This window comes from Saccharomyces cerevisiae, chromosome XIII (genome assembly GCF_000146045.2).
Source record: "Saccharomyces cerevisiae S288C chromosome XIII, complete sequence".
Classification (NCBI taxonomy): Eukaryota; Fungi; Ascomycota; class Saccharomycetes; order Saccharomycetales; family Saccharomycetaceae; genus Saccharomyces; species Saccharomyces cerevisiae.
Genome location: NC_001145.3, coordinates 335,242 through 362,924, shown reverse-complemented (window position 1 = coordinate 362,924; position 27,683 = coordinate 335,242). Strand labels below are relative to the sequence as shown.

The window sequence follows — 27,683 nt, the reverse complement described above, 5'->3', positions numbered from 1 at the left end:
AAATGATGTTGGAATAAAAATCCACTATCGTCTATCAACTAATAGTTATATTATCAATATATTATCATATACGGTGTTAAGATGATGACATAAGTTATGAGAAGCTGTCATCGAAGTTAGAGGAAGCTGAAGTGCAAGGATTGATAATGTAATAGGATAATGAAACATATAAAACGGAATGAGGAATAATCGTAATATTAGTATGTAGAAATATAGATTCCATTTTGAGGATTCCTATATCCTTGAGGAGAACTTCTAGTATATTCTGTATACCTAATATTATAGCCTTTATCAACAATGGAATCCCAACAATTATCTCAACATTCCCCCATTTCTCATGGTAGCGCCTGTGCTTCGGTTACTTCTAAAGAAGTCCAAACAACTCAAGATCCGTTAGACATTTCAGCTTCCAAAACAGAAGAATGTGAGAAGGTTTCCACTCAGGCTAATTCTCAACAGCCAACAACACCTCTCTCATCTGCTGTTCCAGAGAACCATCATCATGCCTCTCCTCAAGCTGCTCAAGTACCATTGCCACAAAATGGGCCGTACCCACAGCAGCGCATGATGAATACCCAACAAGCCAATATTTCTGGCTGGCCAGTATACGGGCACCCATCCTTGATGCCGTATCCACCTTATCAAATGTCACCTATGTACGCTCCACCTGGGGCACAATCACAGTTTACACAATATCCACAATATGTTGGAACACATTTGAACACCCCGTCACCTGAGTCAGGTAATTCATTTCCTGATTCATCCTCAGCAAAGTCTAATATGACATCCACTAATCAACATGTCAGACCACCGCCAATCTTAACCTCACCTAATGACTTTCTCAATTGGGTTAAAATATACATTAAATTTTTACAAAATTCGAATCTCGGTGATATTATTCCGACAGCAACAAGAAAAGCCGTACGTCAGATGACTGATGACGAACTCACCTTCTTATGTCACACCTTTCAACTATTTGCTCCATCTCAATTCTTACCCCCCTGGGTTAAAGACATCTTATCTGTTGATTATACAGATATCATGAAAATTCTTTCCAAAAGCATTAACAAAATGCAGTCTGATACTCAAGAGGTAAATGACATTACGACCCTAGCAACTTTGCATTATAATGGAAGTACACCTGCAGATGCATTTGAAGCAGAAGTCACAAACATTCTTGACAGACTAAACAACAATGGTATTCCTATCAATAACAAGGTAGCATGCCAATTCATTATGAGAGGTCTATCTGGCGAGTACAAATTTTTACGCTACGCACGTCATCGATGTATACATATGACAGTTGCTGATCTGTTTTCAGACATACATTCTATGTATGAAGAACAACAGGAATCAAAACGTAATAAATCTACTCATAGGAGAAGTCCGAGTGATGAGAAGAAAGACTCTCGCACCTATACGAATACAACCAAACCCAAATCCATAACTCGGAATTCCCAAAAACCAAATAATTCGCAATCAAGAACAGCCAGGGCTCATAACGTATCCACATTTAATAACTCTCCCGGCCCTGATAACGATCTCATAAGAGGATCGACTACTGAACCGATTCAATTGAAGAATACACACGACCTTCACCTTAGGCCAGGAACTTACTGAATCTACGGTAAATCACACTAATCATTCTGATGATAAACTCCCTGGACACCTCCTTCTTGATTCAGGAGCATCACGAACCCTTATAAGATCTGCTCATCACATACACTCAGCATCATCTAATCCTGACATAAACGTAGTTGATGCTCAAAAAAGAAATATACCAATTAACGCTATTGGTGACCTACAATTTCACTTCCAGGACAACACCAAAACATCAATAAAGGTATTGCACACTCCTAACATAGCCTATGACTTACTCAGTTTGAATGAATTGGCTGCAGTAGATATCACAGCATGCTTTACCAAAAACGTCTTAGAACGATCTGACGGCACTGTACTTGCACCTATCGTAAAATATGGAGACTTTTACTGGGTATCTAAAAAGTACTTGCTTCCATCAAATATCTCCGTACCCACCATCAATAATGTCCATACAAGTGAAAGTACACGCAAATATCCTTATCCTTTCATTCATCGAATGCTTGCACATGCCAATGCACAGACAATTCGATACTCACTTAAAAATAACACCATCACGTATTTTAACGAATCAGATGTCGACTGGTCTAGTGCTATTGACTATCAATGTCCTGATTGTTTAATCGGCAAAAGCACCAAACACAGACATATCAAAGGTTCACGACTAAAATACCAAAATTCATACGAACCCTTTCAATACCTACATACTGACATATTTGGTCCAGTTCACAACCTACCAAAAAGTGCACCATCCTATTTCATCTCATTTACTGATGAGACAACAAAATTCCGTTGGGTTTATCCATTACACGACCGTCGCGAGGACTCTATCCTCGATGTTTTTACTACGATACTAGCTTTTATTAAAAACCAGTTTCAGGCCAGTGTCTTAGTTATACAAATGGACCGTGGTTCTGAGTATACTAACAGAACTCTCCATAAATTCCTTGAAAAAAATGGTATAACTCCATGCTATACAACCACAGCGGATTCCCGAGCACATGGAGTCGCTGAACGGCTAAACCGTACCTTATTAGATGACTGCCGTACTCAACTGCAATGTAGTGGTTTACCGAACCATTTATGGTTCTCTGCAATCGAATTTTCTACTATTGTGAGAAATTCACTAGCTTCACCTAAAAGCAAAAAATCTGCAAGACAACATGCTGGCTTGGCAGGACTTGATATCAGTACTTTGTTACCTTTCGGTCAACCTGTTATCGTCAATGATCACAACCCTAACTCCAAAATACATCCTCGTGGCATCCCAGGCTACGCTCTACATCCGTCTCGAAACTCTTATGGATATATCATCTATCTTCCGTCCTTAAAGAAGACAGTAGATACAACTAACTATGTTATTCTTCAGGGCAAGGAATCCAGATTAGATCAATTCAATTACGACGCACTCACTTTCGATGAAGACTTAAACCGTTTAACTGCTTCATATCATTCGTTCATTGCGTCAAATGAGATCCAACAATCCAATGATCTTAACATAGAATCTGACCATGACTTCCAATCTGACATTGAACTACATCCTGAGCAACTGAGAAATGTCCTTTCAAAAGCTGTGAGTCCAACCGATTCCACACCTCCGTCAACTCATACTGAAGATTCGAAACGTGTTTCCAAAACCAATATTCGCGCACCCAGAGAAGTTGACCCCAACATATCTGAATCTAATATTCTTCCATCTAAGAAGAGATCTAGCACCCCCCAAATTTCCGATATCGAGAGTACCGGTTCGGGTGGTATGCATAGATTAGATGTTCCTTTACTTGCTCCCATGTCCCAATCTAACACACATGAGTCGTCGCACGCCAGTAAATCTAAAGATTTCAGACACTCAGACTCGTACAGTGACAATGAGACTAATCATACAAACGTACCAATATCCAGTACGGGTGGTACCAATAATAAAACTGTTCCGCAGACAAGCGAACAGGAGACTGAGAAAAGGATCATACACCGTTCACCTTCGATCGATACTTCCTCATCAGAAAGTAATTCACTACACCACGTCGTTCCTATCAAAACGTCAGATACCTGTCCTAAGGAGAATACAGAGGAATCTATAATTGCTGATCTTCCACTTCCCGATCTGCCTCCAGAACCTCCTACCGAATTATCAGACTCCTTTAAAGAACTTCCACCGATCAATTCTCGTCAAACTAATTCCAGTTTGGGTGGTATTGGTGACTCTAATGCCTATACTACTATCAACAGTAAGAAAAGATCATTAGAAGATAATGAAACTGAAATTAAGGTATCACGAGACACATGGAATACTAAGAATATGCGTAGTTTAGAACCTCCGAGATCGAAGAAACGAATCCACCTGATTGCAGCTGTAAAAGCAGTAAAATCAATCAAACCAATACGAACAACCTTACGATACGATGAGGCAATCACCTATAATAAAGATATTAAAGAAAAAGAAAAATATATCGAGGCATACCACAAAGAAGTCAATCAACTGTTGAAGATGAAAACTTGGGACACTGACAAATATTATGACAGAAAAGAAATAGACCCTAAAAGAGTAATAAATTCAATGTTTATCTTCAACAGGAAACGTGACGGTACTCATAAAGCTAGATTTGTTGCAAGAGGTGATATTCAGCATCCTGACACTTACGACTCAGGCATGCAATCCAATACCGTACATCACTATGCATTAATGACATCCCTGTCACTTGCATTAGACAATAACTACTATATTACACAATTAGACATATCTTCGGCATATTTGTATGCAGACATCAAAGAAGAATTATACATAAGACCTCCACCACATTTAGGAATGAATGATAAGTTGATACGTTTGAAGAAATCACTTTATGGATTGAAACAAAGTGGAGCGAACTGGTACGAAACTATCAAATCATACCTGATAAAACAGTGTGGTATGGAAGAAGTTCGTGGATGGTCATGCGTATTTGAAAACAGTCAAGTGACAATTTGTTTATTCGTAGATGATATGGTACTGTTTAGCAAAAATCTAAATTCAAACAAAAGAATTATAGACAAGCTTAAGATGCAATACGACACCAAGATTATAAATCTAGGCGAAAGTGATGAGGAAATTCAATATGACATTCTTGGCTTGGAAATCAAATACCAAAGAGGTAAATACATGAAATTGGGTATGGAAAACTCATTAACTGAAAAAATACCCAAACTAAACGTACCTTTGAACCCAAAAGGAAGGAAACTTAGCGCTCCAGGTCAACCAGGTCTATATATAGACCAGCAAGAACTAGAGCTAGAAGAAGATGATTACAAAATGAAGGTACATGAAATGCAAAAGCTGATAGGTCTAGCATCATATGTTGGATATAAATTTAGATTTGACCTATTATACTACATCAACACACTTGCACAACATATACTATTTCCGTCCAAGCAAGTGTTAGATATGACATATGAATTGATACAGTTCATATGGAATACGAGAGATAAGCAATTAATATGGCACAAAAGCAAACCTGTTAAGCCAACAAATAAATTAGTTGTTATAAGCGATGCATCGTATGGTAACCAACCGTATTATAAATCACAAATTGGCAACATATATTTACTTAATGGAAAAGTAATTGGAGGAAAGTCCACCAAGGCTTCATTAACATGTACTTCAACTACGGAAGCAGAAATACACGCAATAAGTGAATCTGTCCCATTATTAAATAATCTAAGTTACCTGATACAAGAACTCGACAAGAAACCAATTACCAAAGGATTACTAACCGACAGTAAATCTACAATCAGTATAATTATATCCAATAATGAAGAGAAATTTAGAAACAGATTTTTTGGTACTAAAGCAATGAGACTGAGAGATGAAGTATCAGGAAATCATCTGCACGTATGCTATATCGAAACCAAAAAGAATATTGCAGACGTAATGACCAAACCTCTTCCGATAAAAACATTCAAACTATTAACAAACAAATGGATTCATTAGATCTATTACATTATGGGTGGTATGTTGGAATAAAAATCCACTATCGTCTATCAACTAATAGTTATATTATCAATATATTATCATATACGGTGTTAAGATGATGACATAAGTTATGAGAAGCTGTCATCGAAGTTAGAGGAAGCTGAAGTGCAAGGATTGATAATGTAATAGGATAATGAAACATATAAAACGGAATGAGGAATAATCGTAATATTAGTATGTAGAAATATAGATTCCATTTTGAGGATTCCTATATCCTTGAGGAGAACTTCTAGTATATTCTGTATACCTAATATTATAGCCTTTATCAACAATGGAATCCCAACAATTATCTCAACATTCCCCCATTTCTCAAATGATAATGCACAACAGACTTAGAACTTTAATTGTAATAATACAGCACAGTCTAGGTGAGTTTTGGACTATCAAAGACTGCGTCATACATATCAGAACATACACAAGTTACATAGTTTTAGTCTATTTTATAGTACACAGGTTTCCCCTCTATTGTTCAAAAGCAGAGTACATCAACTGCAATAGCAACAGGTCATGCTCCTACTTTGCTTTCTTCTTCCTTTACGTCTTCACTAAAGCTCGGCTTTTCCCGATCCATTTCTTCAATTTCCATATTTTGCTCTAGTTGCCAATCTTCCGTATCAGGTATGAACTGGTAGGAATAAATATGCTTGAAAATATCCTGGAAACGATCCCACAGATCCCATTTGTTCAGTTCCCTTTTTCTTAAGTTAAATAATATCCTAAAGTTTAACAGTAGGGAATTATTTGATTGGAAAATTGTTATAAATTCGTTTCTGGACCCCCTGGTGTCAAGGGCAATCTGCAATTCATCTAATATTATTTCGAAATCATCCTTTATCGAAACAGCCTGGTTAATGGCTGAACATAAGACATCACACAGGAGCTTGTTGATACCTGCTAGTTTATCCTCCAGATCTAGCTTAATCTCCACATGCTTTTCTAGATTTTTCTTCTGCGACAGTTTTTTCGCAATCGGATCCATCGTTTTTTCGATTGATAGATCTTGTGGGCCCAACCCAACAATGCTCCAATCTTCATCATCTTCAAAATGATATTTGATTGGCTTAGGTGGTTTAGGTTTCTCTTTCTTTGCCTTTGTTTTTGGATTTGGTTTAGTCTTGGATACTACAACTTTCTTAGTTTTGGTCCTTTGCGGCCTCTTTCTAACAGCCTCTTGTACTTTTTCCTCCTCTTCCTCCTCTTCCTCTTCTGAAGCATCTATCGCTTGTTGCCTAGTCGATCTAGTAACTCTTTTCCTTTTATTGCTATTACCGCCCTCACTCTTTTCCGTTTCTGAGGCGCGCTTCTGACGCTGTCTACTGGAAGACCTGGTTGGCCTTATAGCCTTTTTTTCAGGTTCGTTCTCTTCTTCCTCTTCCTCTACATATTCCTCTTCATCTGGCTTGCCGTAAGACCCATATTCCACAAATTCCCAAATATCAATTCCATTTTTGCCTCTCATAGCCATTTCATATGCCGGTATGAGTTTCTTATTCTTCCGCTGTTTGCCGCTTAGCCACTTACGACAATCTTCGCTTGTTAGAATCTTCATATCCATGGGCTTCACCCAGATATAAGAATCATCGCAAAAAAACTTGACGCAGTAAGTCGATTTCAACGTATCATTTTTACGAAACTTCAGAACGGGAGTGTATATTATAAATTTTTCAGGATTAGCCTCACTCTCACCAAAATCCTCTATATCTTCTTCTTCTTCGCTTTGCTCTCGATCTCTAGCCTCTGATTCCATGTCTGCATCTATATCTTCATTTGCTTTTTTATCACTACCTGATTTGCCTTTGTGGACACTCACAGGTTTGGTCTTGAGGATGTTATCTGGGATGAGTTCATTAGGGATAATCATTGCTGGCCATGCTGAAAAGCCTTTAACTTTGGCAAGGACAATGTCCGTTGGCTGGAATATCGCTTCAGACATTATCGGAGAATGACACGCCGTTCTGAAAAATGTAGTTAACAATTTCTTCGTCAATTCTTACTTTACCAATATTGATATAACGCTTAAAAAACTGGCAGCTACATGCGTAGATTTATTTCACTGTTAACGGGGAGCCACGATATTTTCCGTACACTCGTATAAAAGTATATAACTTACAATACTGGCAATGAAATTAGACCGAGAGGCATTTATATGGTAATGATTATACAACTAAAAAAAGATTAGCATTAAAAGCAATGTAATTAACATTATAATTTTTTTGGAAATGTGTGTATGTGAGTAAAGTATACAAGTTATGTGTGGTTTCTCATATTTTTATATTCTTAAAGTTTTATATTTATATTTTATATATCCGGGGAAGGAGAAGGGGAGATTTGATTGAATCTTCTTGCCTATGAAAGAAAGTGGCAGCAAAATGAAATGAGGCAAAGAAACAAACCAGAAGTAATCGTAAAAAAAAAGGTAAGTGCCGATGACTAAGGTACTTCCTATTCTTTTACCGACATAGGGCTTTTTTCAATATAGAGTAATGTACGTTTTTGTTCTTGTTGTCTATCTTTCTTTAATTGGTACGGAAACAGCTTTTTCCTCTTAATGCTCGTCTATGAATTATATACGGAAATCGATAAGATTAGTATTGGCCTTGTTGCGGTTCTTGAAAGTATTGTTGGTAGGCAGCATTCTGTTCAGCATTCAGATAGGGGGAGGCAGCGTTGGCAAAAGCCTGTTGGTGAGGCTGATGAATGCCGGTGAGGGGTTGTTGTTGTTGCTGCTGTTGCTGCTGTTGCAGTTGTTGTTGTTGTTGTTGCTGTTGCTGTGGCTGCGATTGTTGCGGATGTGGTATTCCTTGCTGTGGTCGAGGATGCTGTGACATTTGTTGCTGTGACATTTGCTGCTGTGGTTGTTGTTGCTGTTGCTGTTGTGGTTGTGAATTCTGCGTGTGATGTTGCTGCTGTTGAATCATTGAGTTTTGATTAGGATTGGCACCGCCTAGCAATTGTGACTTCACCTCTTGTTTCAGCGCGCCTGCCGGTACCTGATCTTGATTTAGATGGCCTAAGCTATTTGCGTGTGCATTCAATACTTGTTGCTGTTGTTGCGGTTGCTGTTGTTGTGGTTGCTGGCGTTGCATATCATTACCATCATCGTCATCATCATCATCATCATCACCGTCTTCCTCCTCGTCTTCTTCCTCATCATCAGGGGCGTTAAGACAGGCCTGGATCAGGTTTCTACCTTCCTGCTGCGTGACTATAGGTTCAAACTTCGGCGTGCTGAAAGTATATACCAAACCTGTTTCTGAAACGACTAGCAACAGGACCTGGGTCCCCGTTAGAACAGAAAGCTCAAACGCCTTTTTCATGATACCGTGCTTCCTTTTGGAAAATGTCACATGGCGCCTTGTTTTATTCTCGATGAACTTAATTTCTATCTTTCTTCTCTCCTTCTGTTGCCCATTATTAGTAGGCGTACCTTCTTCGATGTCTGACATTTTTGCTGGGTGGCTATAATATTGTTGCGTGACAGCAAGTCTTGCAGATCCAAAACTTTTTTTTGATTTTCGCTTCTTATTGCTCTGCACTAATTTTTTTTTCTCTTTCCTTTCCCGTTTTTTTCCCTATAACTGAATCGAAAAAAACAGACAAAACAGCGATTAAAAAAAATGTATCAAAAAAAAAAAAAATTCAAAAATATTATCAGTATAATGAATTAACAAACGTAAAATAAAATTGCTTGTTAGGCTATGTATTTTTCCAGAAAAAAGTGGTGAGAATAGGAAACCGATTGGGTATGCGATGATATAGTATGTATAATACTTAGAAAATGATTTACAACAACGAGTAATAAAAAAGAAAAGCAGAAACGCCAAAACACACGTAAAAAAGCAGACAAGGCAAATTGAAGTAAGGTAAAGAAAAAAGCAGAGATTCCAGTACAGTACGCCCTAGCTTTTTGGTAAGTATTTGGAGATGACCTTGTTTGGCACAGCTTAATATAGGACAACAGGTGCTGAACAGAAAGGGAAATTTCCTGCGGCCCAGCGCAAAAGTGCCTCTTTTGAGAAAAATTACTCAAAGGGGGACACTCCGGTATGTTCCGAGCCGCGTGCCGAAGGAGGGCAACTCCTTGTGCAACCCCCTTTGGCAGCAATGCTACTTTATATGCGCGTATTGTGCTATATGGATCTGCCTATGCCTTCGTGGGGCATCTCTTACTCTCGCATGTTCAGTTTGCCGGAGATTGTTCCTGTGCCGGCGACGTGTCGGTAGCGTCAGGAGTGTCTGAAGCATTGATGCATGCCCTGATGAGGCTCTTACCCTCGTCTTCCCGTACCACCGGCTCGAGCTTAGGCGTTGTGAAAGTGTAGACCAGGCCAGAGTTTGCCAGAATTAGAAGCAGAATATTGGCGCCGGTTAGGACGGAGAGCTCATATGCTTTTTTCATGATCCCGTGCCGCCTCTTCGAGAAGGTGACATGTCTCCGGGTCTTATTCTCGATGTACCTGATCGGCTGCTTCCGCCTCGTAACCGTACTTGTGTCGCTGCTGTCCTTAGTTTTCGTTATGGTTGGGGTGGGAGTTGATGTGCTCACGCTGAATTTGTCATCATCGTCTTCTTCGTCGAAATCGCCTTCTTGATCTTGTTCTGGCGATGGCGTTGAAAGCCGCCGTATTGGTTTGGTAGGTTCATTAGTTTCAACATCGCCGGTAATTGGTTTCTCAACTGGACTGGTACTTGAACCGTCGCTATTCGACGTCATATTTAGCAATATTCTTTAGAGAGTGTATGTAACTAATGTGGGAAAAAAAATGGCGCAGGAAAATCGCATAGCTACTTGCTAGGAGTAAGTAGAACTACGTGCCTTTCCATAGCGGTTCACCTGAATCATCAAATTTTTTTCACTTACCGTCTAATAATGGATGACCCACCCGCTTCTGTGATGCTGCTCATCACCAAAAGAGGAAAACGAATGAAAAGTAAAAAAAAATTAATGCGAATTCTGTGGATCGAACACAGGACCTCCAGATAACTTGACCGAAGTATTTCTTCAGTCTGGCGCTCTCCCAACTGAGCTAAATCCGCTTATATTCATATATTAGTTGCGCTCTGGGATGCGAGCCCATTCTCATGGAAATACATGAAATTGCTTACCAAATTCTCTGAAGAAGAGGGGTGTCTTATGGATAAGTGAGGATAAGAAAGAAAGTGTCATATAACTTAGCATTGTGCATATGTAGTCGATTTTTTTGTCATTATTTTACTTTCTGGAAAAAAGAAAGCTGCCTTCTGGGTTTCAGTACACGGTAAGTTTAAAGCCTATATTTATCTACTCTGTTAACAGGAAGGAAGAGTACACATAAATAAAAGAGTAACAACGGAGACTATAAGATGGTTAATGAAAAAGTGAATCCATTCGACTTAGCTTCGGTTTCTCCTTTAGTCTTAGGAGGTGCAATACTGAACCAGCAATATACAGATGAGCCAGAATCCATTCCACTGGAAGACATAATCAAATACGCATTTTCGCATGGTATCAATGCAATTGACACTTCTCCCTACTATGGCCCTAGTGAGGTTCTTTATGGTAGGGCACTGTCCAATTTAAGGAATGAATTTCCCAGAGACACTTATTTTATATGCACAAAGGTTGGGCGTATTGGTGCGGAAGAGTTTAACTATTCTAGAGATTTCGTGAGATTTAGTGTTCACAGATCGTGCGAAAGATTACACACTACATATCTCGATTTGGTGTACTTGCACGATGTCGAGTTTGTCAAATTTCCAGACATCTTAGAGGCATTAAAGGAATTGAGGACCTTGAAGAACAAAGGAGTTATCAAAAATTTTGGCATATCAGGCTACCCAATCGACTTTATCACCTGGCTTGCTGAGTACTGCTCTACCGAGGAAAGTGATATTGGGTCATTGGATGCAGTATTGTCCTATTGTAACTTGAACTTACAAAACAATAAGCTATTGAACTTTCGAGAAAGACTGCTACGCAATGCTAAACTGAAAATGGTTTGCAACGCATCAATCTTGAGCATGTCGCTACTAAGGTCACAGGAGACAAGACAGTTTCACCCGTGTTCTCATGAATTGAGAGAATGCGCATCTCAGGCTGCCAAATACTGTCAAGAACAAAATGTCGACTTAGCCGATTTGGCCACAAGATACGCGATTTCGGAATGGGTAGGAAAGGGACCCGTTGTTCTTGGAGTCAGTAGCATGGAAGAATTGAAACTTGCTCTGGATAATTACGAAATTGTGAAATCGAATGGCAACAGATTATCTTCTAAGGACGGACAACTAGTAGAATATATCCAAAAGAATATTTTTAAAGAACATTTTAATGAAGAGTGGTCTTCAGGTATTCCTCATCCAGAAATGATATAATCACCCCAAAAAGAAAAAAAATTTGTCAAATTTTAGTTTATATTCATTTGTTCTATTTACATATGTAAGTTTTTCCTTTTCTTCTTTTTTAGTTTTTTCCTTTTAAAATTTCTTCTTCTGCAATTCCTCTAAATATTTTTGCTTTCGTCTTAACTTTTCCTTCAGAATGTCATCTCCAGCCTTCATTTTGTCATTCCATTCCACTATTCTTCGCAATATACTCATCACGGTGAGTATACATATATAAAAGTAGATGATGAAGCCTGAAATGTAAACATTCCTTTGGTTATATGCCCTTGAAGCCAGTGCATCCACTGGGGTTACACTATTTATTATATAGGGATTTTTCTGGTTGCGGTACGTAGACACTCTGATCTGTGACCTTTTCCATGAATCGATGAACAAAAGACCAACGAAGATCATGATTCCAACCATATAAGTTCTGAATTTCTTATTAGTACTTATGATACTGTAGCGTATATACAGCCACCTTCTCATACGCTGTGGAAGCGGAAGTACCAAAATAAACAGAATGGCCATTTCGATGACCAGTAACGAAAAGAGTACTGCCAAATAAACACCCATCACTAACTCGACTTTGAAATTTTGCTTAGTATTTTTCTATTCACATAATTCATGCTCCAACGAACACTCAGCGTATTTATTTACTTCCAGGCGGCTAGCTTTTCTCAGAGAAGGCCAGCTGTACATATATTGCTCTATCAACCCTTTTTTTTCCCTTGTCTTTTTTCCAAGAAAACCATTTTGCCTAATTGACACAAGCCTACACAACCAAGTTAGCCGTTAAACACAGCAGACGTATCTCGATCTCGTCAATGATATATACGTGTTTTTTGGAAGAATGAGATGGGATAGTAATACACCAAAAATGGGCTGATCATCCGATGTTATTATCAACCATTGGTGGATGGTCAAGACAGCGGCGCTAAATGCCACAGCCTCGATCCGGGTAATACTTATTTTGAGTTTTTTCAGCTGGGACGAATTATCATCACTAACAAGGACAATGAGTATAGCACTGCACACACACACGTTTTATCTTTACGTTATACGTAATTTTTCCCTCCTTTTAATGATGAGAATTTATTAATACATTCATTTGAATGGGAATTTTACTTTTACCTTCCTCAAATTTCTTTATCAAAACTCAAGTTTTCCTCTCTTTTCATCTCCTCTTCCTCTCCTTTCTTTCTTTCTCTCTTTCTTTTTCTCTCTTGGCTTGCCTTCTGCTCTCTATTCTTGATGAAAATTCTTAATTTGATCCAGGGAACGATAGGAAGACAAGAGAAGAGGTTGTAAACGTGAATTTTGTAAAAGTCCCCAATCAAAGAAACACTTTTGGTTGCCCACTTAAGAAAGCTATTTAATATTAAATCTTTCCGTACACATCAATTTTTCGACATATATACAAACACAAGCGCTATGTCATATTACAACAGGTATAGGAACAAAAGAAGAAGCGATAATGGTGGAGGAAACTTAAGTAACAGTAACAATAACAATGGTGGTATGCCATCTGGACTATCCGCATCAGATGCAATTTTTGATCTGGGTAAAAATAAGAGGGTCACGGTAAGACAATTTAGAAACATAAATTTAATTGATATCCGTGAGTACTATCTGGACTCATCTACAGGCGAAATGAAACCTGGGAAGAAAGGTATTTCGTTGACAGAAGATCTATACGACGAATTGCTTAAGCACAGATTGAATATTGATGAAGCCTTGAGAAGGCTAGGATCCAAGAGACCAAAAACCAAAATGGTTAGACTATTGTCCGACGACGAATATGAAGATGATAACAATAATGACAGTACTAATAACGACAAGGATAAAAACGGGAAGGACAAGAACAGCCCAAAGAAGAGGAGAGAAGATAAGTCCAAAGCATCTAATGAGAGTCATGACTTGGAGCCACGTTCAAAGAAGAAGAAACCTGCTCCACCTACTCTACTTCCACACGAGGAAAACATTCAAAACGCTGAAAGAGAAGCCAATGCTACTTTGATCATCCCAGGCCAGGCAGGTAGGAAACAACAAGAGGAACGCAAGCAAAAGGAAAAAGAAGAGGCAGAGGAGGCAAAGGCAAAAGCAGTTGCAGAACAAGAGAAAGAGGCAAAGGCAAAAGAAAAGATAGCTGAACCTGAACCTGAACCTGTACCCACACTTCAAGCTAAAAAAGAAGATATTGTCTCCAACATAAACGAGTCAAAAGATGCAAATTCTAGTGACGAAGAATTTGCTCAAAGCTTGGAAGCTGAAATGAACAAGGCTGAAGACGACATAAGTGAAGAAGAATAATAGTCCTGGAAGTTGAGCTTGCTTATGTCAACGTCTTCCATCCAACGAGCTTATTAGAGAATAAAAAAAAAAAAAAAGAAATAAAAATATATACTTTTCTGTTTGTCAAATTCATTTTAACAATTCATATAATCAAATATGTGATTTATAATAACCAGACAAAAGTTAATCTTGTACATTTCAGTATAATATACTATCAAAAAAAAATTTGCGCTTACTAAGCATTTTCCCCGTACAACTAGTACACAGTGAGAATGGAAGAGGGTAAAAATTCATTGTTCGGAAAAATAATATATTAAAGGCAAGCCAAAAAAAAAAAATTTAGACTAAGAAAAGAATAAAGATATCTTTGCAAGGCAGAAACCCATTCGATCAGCACAAAAATGACCACGAACGATACATACGAGGCTACTTATGCCATTCCCATGCACTGTGAAAATTGCGTGAATGATATAAAGGCATGCCTAAAAAATGTCCCAGGAATCAATTCATTGAATTTCGATATAGAGCAACAAATAATGAGCGTGGAAAGCTCAGTAGCCCCTTCAACCATCATCAACACCTTGCGAAACTGTGGTAAAGACGCCATCATAAGAGGCGCCGGGAAGCCGAATTCTTCCGCGGTCGCTATCTTAGAGACCTTTCAAAAATATACTATAGACCAGAAAAAGGACACCGCCGTGAGGGGCCTAGCAAGAATCGTTCAGGTTGGAGAGAATAAGACTCTTTTTGACATCACTGTAAATGGCGTCCCAGAGGCGGGAAATTACCACGCCAGCATTCACGAGAAAGGCGACGTCTCCAAGGGCGTGGAATCTACTGGTAAAGTTTGGCACAAGTTCGACGAACCCATTGAATGCTTCAACGAGAGTGATTTGGGCAAGAACTTGTACAGTGGGAAGACCTTTCTGAGCGCTCCCTTGCCAACATGGCAACTTATCGGCCGCAGCTTTGTCATTTCCAAGTCTCTGAACCACCCAGAAAACGAGCCTTCCTCCGTTAAGGACTACTCATTTCTGGGAGTCATTGCGAGAAGCGCTGGTGTGTGGGAAAATAATAAACAAGTGTGTGCGTGTACCGGAAAGACTGTTTGGGAAGAGAGAAAAGATGCCTTGGCCAACAACATCAAATAGAACATCCAAGATAGCACAACGTAGCGTAATACAGATATAACATAATATAGTATACTACATCATAACCACGTGATGCCGGACATGTACATACGCATGTGGCAATATGCCAAAGCCGGTTTCCAATCCTACTTCATATTGCCTTGTCCCTCCGGTTTCGCCGGCAACAACGGCCCGGAACGTACCTAAAGAGGTATTTCGCTCTTGGTATCCGTACCTCACTTATCTCCAGCACCTATCGTTCCTGGCCAGACGGCCGGAGTTGATCTTTCGTCTTTCTCCGGAAACCACGGCGTTCAGCTACGCATTCCGTAGCAGCCAAGCCGGTTCTTGACACCATCTGTCTACGTCATACATATCGGCTCTTTTTGTCTCTAATAAATTAAAGAGAGCCATTTATACGAAAAAAACACCTTTTTACGAATTTCAGAAAATCAGAATGGGAAAAACAAACTGCGGAAAAGAAAAACAAGACACCGAAAATATATACAATTTCCCCTCTACAGACAACATATAGTATTGACACTTACTTATTTATATTTGTTGTTTCCAGCGAAAGAGACAGGTAATAAAGACAAATAGCAGAACAAAGTGGTGTTTGTTGCCTGATATCAGCACCAGTCAGACTTGGCCCTTTTACTTTTATCGCGTAAACCGTGTTCCCTTTTTTTGCCTTCCTGTTTGGTAATAGTAAGAAAGCAGCACGAGCTCAACAAGACTTCCCAGTTAGAAACTGTGTTACACGAAAATAAAACAGACGGAAACCTTGGAGATAACAGAAACTAGTCTGTAATACGAAAAGTTCAAAAAAAAAAAGATATTGCTTTTTTCTTCCTTACTTTATCGGTATCTTCCTCATATTTTTCGGGAAGATCACAACAGTAGTAGCAAGGTATTTCATACGCCAAGAGGCTACCTTTTTTTCTTTGGTTTTATTTGCTTTATTTTTTCTTTCTTTTTTCAACTTTTATTGCTCATAGAAGAACTAGATCTAAAATGACGGTCGACCATGATTTCAATAGCGAAGATATTTTATTCCCCATAGAAAGCATGAGTAGTATACAATACGTGGAGAATAATAACCCAAATAATATTAACAACGATGTTATCCCGTATTCTCTAGATATCAAAAACACTGTCTTAGATAGTGCGGATCTCAATGACATTCAAAATCAAGAAACTTCACTGAATTTGGGGCTTCCTCCACTATCTTTCGACTCTCCACTGCCCGTAACGGAAACGATACCATCCACTACCGATAACAGCTTGCATTTGAAAGCTGATAGCAACAAAAATCGCGATGCAAGAACTATTGAAAATGATAGTGAAATTAAGAGTACTAATAATGCTAGTGGCTCTGGGGCAAATCAATACACAACTCTTACTTCACCTTATCCTATGAACGACATTTTGTACAACATGAACAATCCGTTACAATCACCGTCACCTTCATCGGTACCTCAAAATCCGACTATAAATCCTCCCATAAATACAGCAAGTAACGAAACTAATTTATCGCCTCAAACTTCAAATGGTAATGAAACTCTTATATCTCCTCGAGCCCAACAACATACGTCCATTAAAGATAATCGTCTGTCCTTACCTAATGGTGCTAATTCGAATCTTTTCATTGACACTAACCCAAACAATTTGAACGAAAAACTAAGAAATCAATTGAACTCAGATACAAATTCATATTCTAACTCCATTTCTAATTCAAACTCCAATTCTACGGGTAATTTAAATTCCAGTTATTTTAATTCACTGAACATAGACTCCATGCTAGATGATTACGTTTCTAGTGATCTCTTATTGAATGATGATGATGATGACACTAATTTATCACGCCGAAGATTTAGCGACGTTATAACAAACCAATTTCCGTCAATGACAAATTCGAGGAATTCTATTTCTCACTCTTTGGACCTTTGGAACCATCCGAAAATTAATCCAAGCAATAGAAATACAAATCTCAATATCACTACTAATTCTACCTCAAGTTCCAATGCAAGTCCGAATACCACTACTATGAACGCAAATGCAGACTCAAATATTGCTGGCAACCCGAAAAACAATGACGCTACCATAGACAATGAGTTGACACAGATTCTTAACGAATATAATATGAACTTCAACGATAATTTGGGCACATCCACTTCTGGCAAGAACAAATCTGCTTGCCCAAGTTCTTTTGATGCCAATGCTATGACAAAGATAAATCCAAGTCAGCAATTACAGCAACAGCTAAACCGAGTTCAACACAAGCAGCTCACCTCGTCACATAATAACAGTAGCACTAACATGAAATCCTTCAACAGCGATCTTTATTCAAGAAGGCAAAGAGCTTCTTTACCCATAATCGATGATTCACTAAGCTACGACCTGGTTAATAAGCAGGATGAAGACCCCAAGAACGATATGCTGCCGAATTCAAATTTGAGTTCATCTCAACAATTTATCAAACCGTCTATGATTCTTTCAGACAATGCGTCCGTTATTGCGAAAGTGGCGACTACAGGCTTGAGTAATGATATGCCATTTTTGACAGAGGAAGGTGAACAAAATGCTAATTCTACTCCAAATTTCGATCTTTCCATCACTCAAATGAATATGGCTCCATTATCGCCTGCATCATCATCCTCCACGTCTCTTGCAACAAATCATTTCTATCACCATTTCCCACAGCAGGGTCACCATACCATGAACTCTAAAATCGGTTCTTCCCTTCGGAGGCGGAAGTCTGCTGTGCCTTTGATGGGTACGGTGCCGCTTACAAATCAACAAAATAATATAAGCAGTAGTAGTGTCAACTCAACTGGCAATGGTGCTGGGGTTACGAAGGAAAGAAGGCCAAGTTACAGGAGAAAATCAATGACACCGTCCAGAAGATCAAGTGTCGTAATAGAATCAACAAAGGAACTCGAGGAGAAACCGTTCCACTGTCACATTTGTCCCAAGAGCTTTAAGCGCAGCGAACATTTGAAAAGGCATGTGAGATCTGTTCACTCTAACGAACGACCATTTGCTTGTCACATATGCGATAAGAAATTTAGTAGAAGCGATAATTTGTCGCAACACATCAAGACTCATAAAAAACATGGAGACATTTAATAGACCCCATTTTTTTAATTCGATAGATCTTTCTTCATAAGATAATTCTGTTCAATGACTTATGAAGCTTACGGCTTATTGTTATTATTATCATGATTCTTTGCCATTTTTCCGGTACCTTCACATTTTGAAGGAATTCAGTTCCCCCGCCTGTAACAACTTAGATACACGTAGATAAAAATTAATATAGCCAAAATATTTGGTATGATAGGGTATAGTATAATATAATTAATACAATATAATATAATATAGTACAGTACAGTATAATATTGTATAATATCATATGGCACCGTAATATCATATATATATCCGTACAGTTTAATGAATTCCGTGCGCATTATGCTGTGCAATATGCCTGTCAGTTTGAAAATCGAAGATACCACATCGTACAAAAGCAAGAGGGGTGCCCCTAATGGGAGAAGATTACCGTTTTTATTTTGGGGTAGCTAACTGCGCCACAAATAGTATCTACCAGTTTGCTACTTTTAGAACTGTATTATGTATCTTTGCCGAATACTTAATTTCCTAGGCCTCATTTTCAGGACTAAGGATGAAGAGGGGCTTCAATGTTTTATATGGCGCTTTTTCTGTCCATTGTATACGTCAAAAAAGCATAGATACTCCACTTATTAGCGGTAAAGCCCTTTTTGATACATTGTTCCGGCGTTTAAATATTCTCATTATGATATTTCCCCAACAGTTACACTCTGTTATTTCCTTCTTTTTTATGCTTTATCTGTTTTTTCCCTGTTTCGATGCCGTATATCAGAAAACTTAAAGTTACAAGCGAAAACAAAGAAAAGAGAGTTAACTTGAAAGGAGACAAAAGATAAACAGAGCAGTGGACAAACCAGGATTGAAGTCAGCGAGGGTGAAGAAACCATGAACAATATATTTCATGGAACTGAAGATGAATGTGCCAATGAAGACGTTCTTAGTTTCCAAAAAATTTCCTTGAAAAGTCCCTTTGGTAAGAAGAAGAACATATTTAGAAATGTTCAGACCTTCTTTAAGTCAAAAAGCAAACATTCGAATGTCGACGATGATTTAATCAATAAAGAGAATCTTGCCTTTGATAAATCTCCATTGTTAACAAATCACAGGAGTAAGGAAATTGATGGTCCTTCACCGAATATAAAGCAGCTTGGCCATCGCGATGAGTTAGATGAAAATGAAAATGAAAATGATGATATAGTCTTAAGCATGCATTTTGCTTCTCAAACCTTACAAAGTCCAACAAGAAACTCATCAAGAAGATCTTTGACCAATAATAGGGATAATGATCTTTTAAGTAGAATCAAGTATCCTGGCAGTCCCCAGAGGTCGAGCTCTTTTTCAAGGTCAAGGTCCTTGTCGAGAAAGCCAAGCATGAATAGCAGTAGCAATTCAAGCAGGAGGGTGCAACGGCAAGATGGGAAAATTCCGAGGTCATCGAGAAAAAGTTCACAGAAATTTTCTAACATTACTCAGAATACTTTGAACTTCACGTCTGCGTCATCCAGTCCACTAGCTCCTAATTCGGTAGGGGTGAAATGTTTTGAATCATGCCTAGCCAAAACACAGATACCATATTATTATGACGATCGTAACTCAAATGACTTTTTCCCTCGAATTTCTCCAGAAACGTTGAAAAATATTCTGCAGAATAATATGTGCGAGTCATTTTATAATTCATGTCGTATTATAGATTGTCGGTTTGAATACGAATATACTGGCGGCCACATAATAAACTCCGTTAACATACACTCGAGAGATGAGTTAGAGTACGAATTTATCCATAAAGTTTTGCATAGCGATACTAGCAACAACAACACTCTACCAACTCTTTTAATTATCCATTGCGAATTTAGTTCCCACCGGGGACCTTCATTGGCCTCTCATTTGAGAAATTGTGATCGTATAATAAATCAGGATCATTATCCCAAATTATTCTATCCCGACATATTGATATTGGATGGCGGATACAAAGCTGTTTTTGACAATTTTCCTGAACTATGTTATCCACGTCAGTACGTGGGAATGAACTCACAAGAAAATTTGCTGAATTGTGAACAAGAAATGGATAAGTTTAGGAGAGAATCTAAAAGATTTGCTACTAAAAATAATTCTTTTAGAAAACTAGCTTCCCCTTCAAATCCTAACTTCTTTTATAGAGATAGCCATCAATCTTCAACAACAATGGCATCTTCTGCACTATCGTTCAGGTTTGAGCCGCCTCCGAAGCTGTCATTAAACCACAGAAGAGTCTCTAGTGGTTCATCATTAAATTCAAGTGAGAGTACAGGCGACGAAAATTTCTTCCCCATCTTAAGTAAGTCGTCTATGAGTAGTAACAGTAACCTAAGCACTTCACATATGCTACTAATGGACGGACTGGATACCCCATCATATTTTAGTTTCGAAGATGAGAGAGGCAATCATCAGCAAGTAAGTGGAGATGAAGAGCAAGACGGAGATTTTACTTTCGTTGGTTCCGACCGAGAAGATTTACCCAGGCCCGCAAGAAGATCGTTATTCCCTTCTCTAGAGACTGAAGATAAAAAATGATACTACATGTGCATGAAGTATTATGAAAAAAAGAAGTATATATTCAGGAACCGAACGGCAACAACATCAATACATAAATCACAATCATCTATATTTATTGCATTAGATTAATCACATAATATAAAAAATTTGCATTTGAATACCGGGGTCACTTCTAAATTCATAAAAATAAGCTGATTTTCATTCTAAAATGGCTCTTTTGCTAATGCAGTCTCTACCGGTACTCAGTTTGAGATCCGTTCCCCACCTGGAGGGTGGCCAAACAATTGTTATAGCTTTCCCTATGACCAACCCACTGGAAATGGGGCCAAAAGTATTGCTATCAATCGAATGAAAATAATTGTCCCCTTCGACCCATATGTGTCCCCTGGGCAGGTTCACTTGAGGTTTAGGGTATGGAAACTTCGTGTCAATGGTATCAAACGGTAAACCTTTAACCCTTTTGCAGTAAACTTTCCGAGGGTTTGTAGGAGCTTTGAAAAGGATAATGTCATCTCTAGATAAATTACTTGGGTTCTTGACTCCAAACTTCCAAAGCAGCACCCAATCTGTTGCCAGCGTTTCCGTTTGCGGGTTCAGCGTAGGCTGCATAGAGGTACCTTTAACTTGCGCAATATGGACCACATTATTATTGATTGTTAGAAGTACCGGAACCCATGAAATTGCTATTAGTGTGTTTCGTAAGAATCTTTTTGATGATCCGGCTCGAAACATTACTGTACAGTACAATGCAACAGCTTCATGAATAGCAGCACGCCTTCGTTAACAAGCACCCATCTAGTCATTCAATTAAGGCACTTGTTTTTTCCATTTTTTTCAGTAGCTCGGAACTTAGCCTCGCTCTCCTTCCGAGCTTGATCTTCCACAGTATTTCGATGACATTGGTCTACCCGTAAGTCTGAGCTCCAACGAACAGCCAGAAGCTAAGAAAGCATAAAAAAGAACCGAACCACTTTAAAATCTAGCAAATTTTAACCTTCAATTATATAAAGAGAGATTTATAGCTTTTTATTGCCTGAAACCGTCTATGCTACCTGAATCACCTTCGCACCCTTTTCTACGATATATCCCAACTCTGACATAACTTGCAAAAAGAAGGAAGACACACATTTAATACACCTACTTAGTGCCAAATGAAGACTCAGTACTCTCTAATACGAAAAATTTGGGCACATTCAGTAACAGAATTTCTGAAATCCCAGTGGTTTTTCATCTGTTTGGCTATTTTAATCGTTATTGCAAGATTTGCTCCGAATTTTGCAAGAGACGGAGGGTTAATTAAAGGCCAATATAGTATTGGGTACGGCTGCGTCGCCTGGATTTTTCTCCAAAGTGGCCTGGGAATGAAATCAAGGTCACTAATGGCAAATATGTTAAATTGGAGAGCTCATGCCACTATTCTGGTTCTGAGTTTCCTTATTACCTCGTCCATAGTATATGGATTTTGTTGCGCGGTAAAGGCTGCTAATGATCCGAAAATAGATGACTGGGTACTTATCGGTCTAATTTTGACTGCCACTTGTCCAACAACCGTGGCTTCAAACGTTATCATGACTACGAATGCAGGTGGAAATAGCCTTTTGTGCGTTTGTGAAGTATTCATTGGAAATTTGTTGGGTGCGTTTATTACACCTGCATTGGTTCAAATGTTTACTAACCGCGCACCATTTGCATACGGCAACCCTGCCACTGGAAATGGCATTGGTGCGCTTTATGGCCGTGTTATGAAACAGGTTGGTCTCTCTGTATTCGTACCCTTGTTTGTGGGTCAGGTTATTCAAAATTGCTTTCCGAAGGGTACTGCTTATTACCTGGGCTTTTTGAAAAAATACCATATTAAAATTGGATCTTACATGCTTTTATTGATTATGTTTAGTTCATTCTCAACTGCCTTTTATCAGGATGCGTTTACTAGCGTTTCTCATGTTTGCATCATATTTCTCTGCTTTTTTAATTTGGGAATTTATATATTCTTCACGGGTCTGTCATACTTATGTGCAAGGCCATGGTTCATCCTCAAGCTTTTCCCTCATGAACCAATAGAGGGCAAATCTACAAGATTGTACCGCTATTCGTATAATATCTTTAGGCCTTTTTATTATTCAAAGGAAGATGCGATTTGCATTATGTTTTGTGGCCCGGCTAAAACTGCAGCACTGGGTGTATCACTAATTACTTCACAATACGGCGATAAAAAAGAACACCTGGGTAAGTTGTTGGTTCCCTTGGTTTTATATCAAGTTGAGCAAGTCATGACGGCAAATTTCTTTGTAAGCTTGTTCAAAAGATGGATACAAAAGGACGCTCAAGCAGACGGAAGCGAGTCATCTTGTGCAAATGAGAATGAGGAAGTTGATTTGGAAAAGATCATATCAATTGGAACTGGTGAAAATCAATCCGTTCTGTCGAACAACGTCCCATATACACAACCAAGGTGATATTTCCCTTGTTAATTTTGCATGAATTCTATATATTACATAACGTTTATGTATATATTTCCCATCCTCATTGGATGGAAAAAACTAAACAGCACATATTCACACGGATTTTGGATACACGAAGCATCTATCACGTATTCTTAAAATTGCACGTCCCAAAGAGCAGCCGGTCCTTTCATATTATACTTTTCTCTTGTGATATAAAATGTATCTTTAGGATGAGTGAAAATTTGCTTAGAAACAATTTGGGCACCCAAGAATATAATCTCTGAATATCCACTTTTCTTCCACTCAGGAAAGTAATCTGGATATTTAGCCAGTTTGATTACTGTAGGACACTGTACGTATTCTATAGTTGGAACAAATGCGGTGCTATTTGTCATAAACTTGCTTTTCTTTTTTGTTGCAGCTGGTAATACGGATTTCGCTTCCTCTTCTCTTTTTGACTTCTCTTCCTCTGGCTCTATAATTAAATGGTCTTTCAGTAGTTGACCCAGTAAAGCTTCTTTAAAACCTGAAATTGAAGTAGTGCCACCGACGATGATAATATTTTCCCAAACGGCTTTAGCTTTGTTAATATCATCTATGTTATCTAACGTCAATCCTACACGATTAGAAATATTCTTAATCAGGTTATTACATCCTTGGAATCTTTGCTTACCAACTTTAATTTCGTTACCTTTTTCATCCCAAAAAGTATTGAATTCCAAGTCGCTATTTTTAACATTTTTGACTTTTTGACCACGTTCTCTTTCCTCTAAAACTTCACGTGTATCACGACCACTTGTAATAATCTCGGCAACGTTTAAAGTTCCTTCATCCTCGTCCTCATTTTCGTTTCCAAAATCGAAACTTGATAGTTTTTTGGCGTCGTCACTGAGCACCTCAAAAATTGGTGATTTTTTCAATGATTCTATCTGATCATCGTCCCATTGAGGTAGTAGTTTTTTTAGAGAATCATTAATAGACTGTCCGCCCATTGGTATTGAAGAGACAAGATGGTCTAATTGTGCATAGTCAACAATAGGAATAATATCTGTATGATGTGTTCCAACATCAATAATACAACAATTCTGCAACGAAATCATAGAATAAGTGGCCGCTAAGGAAGCCGGCAATTGGATTAGATTGTTTATCTCAAGACTTTCGAAGACATATTGAGTAATAATCTCTAGATCCGATTGCGACCAAGAGTGGTGCGTAATCAGTAGAAGAGGAATATTAGATAATTCAGCTTCAAAAGCATCTTGATTTTTATTAGCTCTATCAGACAAAATAGATACAAATATTAGTCTAAGAAATTGTGTAAAGGCGCTTATGTCTATTATTTCACCATTTTGGATTGGTTTGATTAATTCGGCTTTATTATCCTTGTTCGTTGAATGATATGTGTAGGAACCATCTTGTCTCGTGGTCCGATAAATCTGTGTTGGTATTTCCAGCTCAGGTACAGTGAATGTTTCTTCATTCAAACCAAATTGAACGAGAGTAGTTTGAGATCTGGGGTATATTATCTGTTATGAATTGTTGTTAGTATAAAAGATTAACCAAAAACTGTTCGTGAAGACTTAAAAAATCCATTGATGAACTAAATACGTACCAAAATACTGTCCTGCCTAAATGGAGCCATATTCAATGCATATAGTAGTTGTTCAAGACACTTAACTTCGCGTGGTACATTTTTTCTAATTCCGCAATATTGTCAGTTTACTATTAGAGATTTATAATGTTGAAATTTGCTTTTAGCCACTGCGCGGAAATATGTAGTATTCGTAACAAGTGACTCTAATGATATAAACACAGTAGAACTGTCATTAGAGCACATTAAATAATATGTATATCTTATTGCGTCCAAATGAACATAAAAGTGGAAAGGGAATGCCTGACCTAACAATTATCGTGATTATTGTGTCAAAAATGGTAAAGAAAACTTTTTTTTTTTTTGAAAATATGAAGGAAAGACGTGATATTTTATGATTTTTAGTTACAAATCCGGAGAGGTGTCCTTCTCCCACGGCAGCGTATATCTTTCTATTTCTACTTAACAAAAATCTGACATTATACTTTTTTTCTTTTATCAGAAAACTAGTAAAATTGATATACATCGAGATCAAAGACCTTGATGCAGTAGCTGAATGAAATTATAGGGAATTAATCCTATCCTATGATTTCTATCTATACGGTCATTATCATAAACTTCACCTTTATACCAATCTTTATTAACAATCTCAGTAATTAGCAGATAGTCGCCCTTATGGAAATTCGCTAATCCAGGTGCCTCATTTCCAATCAATGGATACATGGCCTTGGCATATTCAATGACTGGAAAACCTTCACTGGTGACAATAGGCAAGGTAACAGTAATACCTCTATCCCTGACCACACCTCTCTCATCCATGATGTTTCCTGTTTTTGTACCTGGTTTAGAACTACTTTGGATTCTTTCCATTTCGTACAAGGCATCTTCAATTGGATTACTTGAATCTTGCATTATCATGGATTGTCTATGCGTGTGCCCCCTAGACGTTCCTCTTACTGCCACAGGAGGTTTGAACAAAATTGTGCTTGTACTGGTATCTCTCCTCGTGTTATAATCATCTTCATTGAGGTTGTGCGCAGAGTTAGGCGTTCTTCCCCCATCATCCGACCTCGAAGAAGCGGATGAGGGTACTTGCAAATGGCTCATAGATTTTCTTTTCCTATTTGACGAGTTCCATGATTTGGCAAATCTCTGTGAGTCGTCTATACTATTGGCCATTGAACTTACGGATGTAGTCATAGATTCCATACTTTGTCTCTTTTTGATGTGGCTAAAATCCGTTGGATTAGAAGAACTTGATTCTGATGGTGAGCTGAGAGATTGATTTCTTTTATGCACCATTAGACCTTTTTCATCAGGATTTTTCGAATCTTCATCAGGTTTAAGTTGTTCTTCCCCAACAATCGGCCTTGGTTTATCAGGTTTCTGCCTTAACACGGAGTCATCCACATTGCTCTGTAACTGGACGGGTGAAGACCTCAAAGATAATGTTGGGTTAGCAACCACTTTTGTCTCATTACGTATGACGGGTGTGGAATTTCTAAATTGTGTAGCCATGGTGACTTCTGGAGATGGCAATGGTTTCTCATATTTGTCTATTGAAGCTAGTTTCCTTTTATTTTCGGTTTCCTTCAGCTGAGAAGATAGTTTCCTTATATTGTCCATATACGATTCGGTTTTTTTACTTGTCGTGGAGATACTGCTCATTTGAGCCCAGTTGGCGCTAGAATTCATGTCACCTTTGGAAGTCTTATGTTTCAGTCTACCAGTTCCATTTTCTTTTGAAAACGTCGATATTTCATCCGCTGCCGTGAATGAGTTCAGATGATTTGTTAACATGTCCATTTTTGTTTGCTCTAAAATATATGTTTCCATCGATGAGGTTGCGAACTGTTGTAATTTCGATTGTAAAAAGGATATTCTAGCGTTCTCCATTTCTTGCAGTTCGCAGGATAATTGCGCCCACTCGTGTATCCAGAATTTCTGCGATGCCTTATATTCTTGCTTAAGAACGTCTAGTTGAACCTTATATTCCTGAGAGTTCGATTCCCATTTCAATAGTTCTCTCTTGTTGTGTTCTACTCTCTTGGCCCCAATCATATTATTCTCGTTCAATTGCAAGTCTCTGAATCTAATCTGGGCATCCTGTAATTTCTTTTGCAACACCTCACACCCCTTTTTCTTGTTGAACTTGTCCATCCGCAACCTTTCAATCTTTCCACTCAATGTAGTATATCTTGCTTGCAAGTTAGCGGCAAATGCCTTAGTATCCGTGTAAATCTGTCTGAAAAGAATCTCACTTTGCTTGGAATGCGATTGTGCTCGAGCTTTCTCAACACTGAGCACCACATTAAATGTTTCATTCAACTTTCCATAATCCATGTTTGTTCCAATGTCTTTGTCTAGTTTTCCCGTGATGGCTCCAAGCCGCCTGGCATAGTCCTTCTCAAGCTCACTACGCTGCTTAAAGAAAAGTATCATTGAGTCGCAAGATCTTATTCCCTGAGAAATGTGACCCAGAAGGATGTTCACACCATTGTCGTTTGGGTCCCAAAAACAAGCTTCATAACTGTAGCTCATTCTTTCACCTTTTTCTGAATATTAGTAGTACACTTTCCAAGTCTCACACGAGGCCT

General features: G+C 38.4%; 16 protein-coding genes and 1 non-coding gene across 17 annotated transcripts, besides 3 other annotated features; 8 read left to right on the top strand and 9 right to left on the bottom strand.

Moving 5' to 3' along the window:
• Positions 1 to 6: 6 nt before the first annotated feature.
• Positions 7 to 338: a long terminal repeat (Ty1 LTR).
• Positions 7 to 5,920: a mobile genetic element (YMRCTy1-3; Ty1 element, LTR retrotransposon of the Copia (Pseudoviridae) group; contains co-transcribed genes TYA Gag and TYB Pol, encoding proteins involved in structure and function of virus-like particles, flanked by two direct repeats).
• On the top strand, positions 298 to 1,620 carry YMR046C (gag protein; the record flags this gene model as incomplete). The annotated part of the gene is made up of 1 exon (NM_001182543.1): positions 298 to 1,620. One exon carries the CDS (start codon positions 298 to 300, stop codon positions 1,618 to 1,620), a length of 1,323 nt encoding a protein of 440 aa, NP_013760.1.
• YMR045C (gag-pol fusion protein) lies at positions 298 to 5,566 on the top strand (the record flags this gene model as incomplete). Its single annotated transcript, NM_001182542.2, is given in 1 exon segment — positions 298 to 5,566. Coding segments are annotated over 1 exon segment (5,268 nt in total).
• Positions 5,589 to 5,920: a long terminal repeat (Ty1 LTR).
• Positions 5,921 to 6,113: 193 nt separating this feature from the next.
• IOC4 (Ioc4p) lies at positions 6,114 to 7,541 on the bottom strand (the record flags this gene model as incomplete). Its single annotated transcript, NM_001182541.1, has 1 exon — positions 6,114 to 7,541. The coding sequence occupies one exon, from the start codon at positions 7,539 to 7,541 to the stop codon at positions 6,114 to 6,116; it is 1,428 nt and encodes a 475-aa protein (NP_013758.1).
• A 652-nt stretch (positions 7,542 to 8,193) lies between these two features.
• Positions 8,194 to 9,054, bottom strand: MCM1 (transcription factor MCM1; the record flags this gene model as incomplete). Its single annotated transcript, NM_001182540.1, has 1 exon — positions 8,194 to 9,054. One exon carries the CDS (start codon positions 9,052 to 9,054, stop codon positions 8,194 to 8,196), a length of 861 nt encoding a protein of 286 aa, NP_013757.1.
• Positions 9,055 to 9,788: 734 nt separating this feature from the next.
• On the bottom strand, positions 9,789 to 10,322 carry ARG80 (Arg80p; the record flags this gene model as incomplete). The annotated part of the gene is made up of 1 exon (NM_001182539.1): positions 9,789 to 10,322. One exon carries the CDS (start codon positions 10,320 to 10,322, stop codon positions 9,789 to 9,791), a length of 534 nt encoding a protein of 177 aa, NP_013756.1.
• Positions 10,323 to 10,554: 232 nt separating this feature from the next.
• On the bottom strand, positions 10,555 to 10,645 carry YNCM0019W. The gene is given in 2 exon segments: positions 10,555 to 10,590; positions 10,609 to 10,645. It is a non-coding gene; the product is annotated as a tRNA-Phe (tRNA).
• A 306-nt stretch (positions 10,646 to 10,951) lies between these two features.
• Positions 10,952 to 11,959, top strand: ARA2 (D-arabinose 1-dehydrogenase (NAD(P)(+)) ARA2; the record flags this gene model as incomplete). The annotated part of the gene is made up of 1 exon (NM_001182538.1): positions 10,952 to 11,959. One exon carries the CDS (start codon positions 10,952 to 10,954, stop codon positions 11,957 to 11,959), a length of 1,008 nt encoding a protein of 335 aa, NP_013755.1.
• Positions 11,960 to 12,061: 102 nt separating this feature from the next.
• YET2 (Yet2p) lies at positions 12,062 to 12,544 on the bottom strand (the record flags this gene model as incomplete). The annotated part of the gene is made up of 1 exon (NM_001182537.1): positions 12,062 to 12,544. One exon carries the CDS (start codon positions 12,542 to 12,544, stop codon positions 12,062 to 12,064), a length of 483 nt encoding a protein of 160 aa, NP_013754.1.
• Positions 12,545 to 13,402: 858 nt separating this feature from the next.
• On the top strand, positions 13,403 to 14,281 carry SUB1 (chromatin-binding transcription coactivator SUB1; the record flags this gene model as incomplete). Its single annotated transcript, NM_001182536.1, has 1 exon — positions 13,403 to 14,281. The coding sequence occupies one exon, from the start codon at positions 13,403 to 13,405 to the stop codon at positions 14,279 to 14,281; it is 879 nt and encodes a 292-aa protein (NP_013753.1).
• Positions 14,282 to 14,664: 383 nt separating this feature from the next.
• Positions 14,665 to 15,414, top strand: CCS1 (copper chaperone CCS1; the record flags this gene model as incomplete). Its single annotated transcript, NM_001182535.1, has 1 exon — positions 14,665 to 15,414. One exon carries the CDS (start codon positions 14,665 to 14,667, stop codon positions 15,412 to 15,414), a length of 750 nt encoding a protein of 249 aa, NP_013752.1.
• A 993-nt stretch (positions 15,415 to 16,407) lies between these two features.
• MSN2 (stress-responsive transcriptional activator MSN2) lies at positions 16,408 to 18,522 on the top strand (the record flags this gene model as incomplete). Its single annotated transcript, NM_001182534.1, has 1 exon — positions 16,408 to 18,522. One exon carries the CDS (start codon positions 16,408 to 16,410, stop codon positions 18,520 to 18,522), a length of 2,115 nt encoding a protein of 704 aa, NP_013751.1.
• An 882-nt stretch (positions 18,523 to 19,404) lies between these two features.
• MIH1 (putative tyrosine protein phosphatase MIH1) lies at positions 19,405 to 21,069 on the top strand (the record flags this gene model as incomplete). The annotated part of the gene is made up of 1 exon (NM_001182533.1): positions 19,405 to 21,069. One exon carries the CDS (start codon positions 19,405 to 19,407, stop codon positions 21,067 to 21,069), a length of 1,665 nt encoding a protein of 554 aa, NP_013750.1.
• Positions 21,070 to 21,249: 180 nt separating this feature from the next.
• Positions 21,250 to 21,783, bottom strand: IMP2 (endopeptidase catalytic subunit; the record flags this gene model as incomplete). The annotated part of the gene is made up of 1 exon (NM_001182532.1): positions 21,250 to 21,783. The coding sequence occupies one exon, from the start codon at positions 21,781 to 21,783 to the stop codon at positions 21,250 to 21,252; it is 534 nt and encodes a 177-aa protein (NP_013749.1).
• A 419-nt stretch (positions 21,784 to 22,202) lies between these two features.
• RCH1 (Rch1p) lies at positions 22,203 to 23,507 on the top strand (the record flags this gene model as incomplete). The annotated part of the gene is made up of 1 exon (NM_001182531.1): positions 22,203 to 23,507. One exon carries the CDS (start codon positions 22,203 to 22,205, stop codon positions 23,505 to 23,507), a length of 1,305 nt encoding a protein of 434 aa, NP_013748.1.
• Positions 23,508 to 23,647: 140 nt separating this feature from the next.
• ARP9 (Arp9p) lies at positions 23,648 to 25,137 on the bottom strand (the record flags this gene model as incomplete). Its single annotated transcript, NM_001182530.1, has 2 exons — positions 23,648 to 25,021; positions 25,108 to 25,137. 2 exons carry the CDS (start codon positions 25,135 to 25,137, stop codon positions 23,648 to 23,650), a joined length of 1,404 nt encoding a protein of 467 aa, NP_013747.1.
• A 184-nt stretch (positions 25,138 to 25,321) lies between these two features.
• YMR030W-A (uncharacterized protein) lies at positions 25,322 to 25,612 on the bottom strand (the record flags this gene model as incomplete). Its single annotated transcript, NM_001184572.1, has 1 exon — positions 25,322 to 25,612. One exon carries the CDS (start codon positions 25,610 to 25,612, stop codon positions 25,322 to 25,324), a length of 291 nt encoding a protein of 96 aa, NP_878141.1.
• Positions 25,613 to 25,617: 5 nt separating this feature from the next.
• On the bottom strand, positions 25,618 to 27,627 carry HOF1 (formin-binding protein HOF1; the record flags this gene model as incomplete). The annotated part of the gene is made up of 1 exon (NM_001182529.1): positions 25,618 to 27,627. One exon carries the CDS (start codon positions 27,625 to 27,627, stop codon positions 25,618 to 25,620), a length of 2,010 nt encoding a protein of 669 aa, NP_013746.1.
• Positions 27,628 to 27,683: the final 56 nt, after the last annotated feature.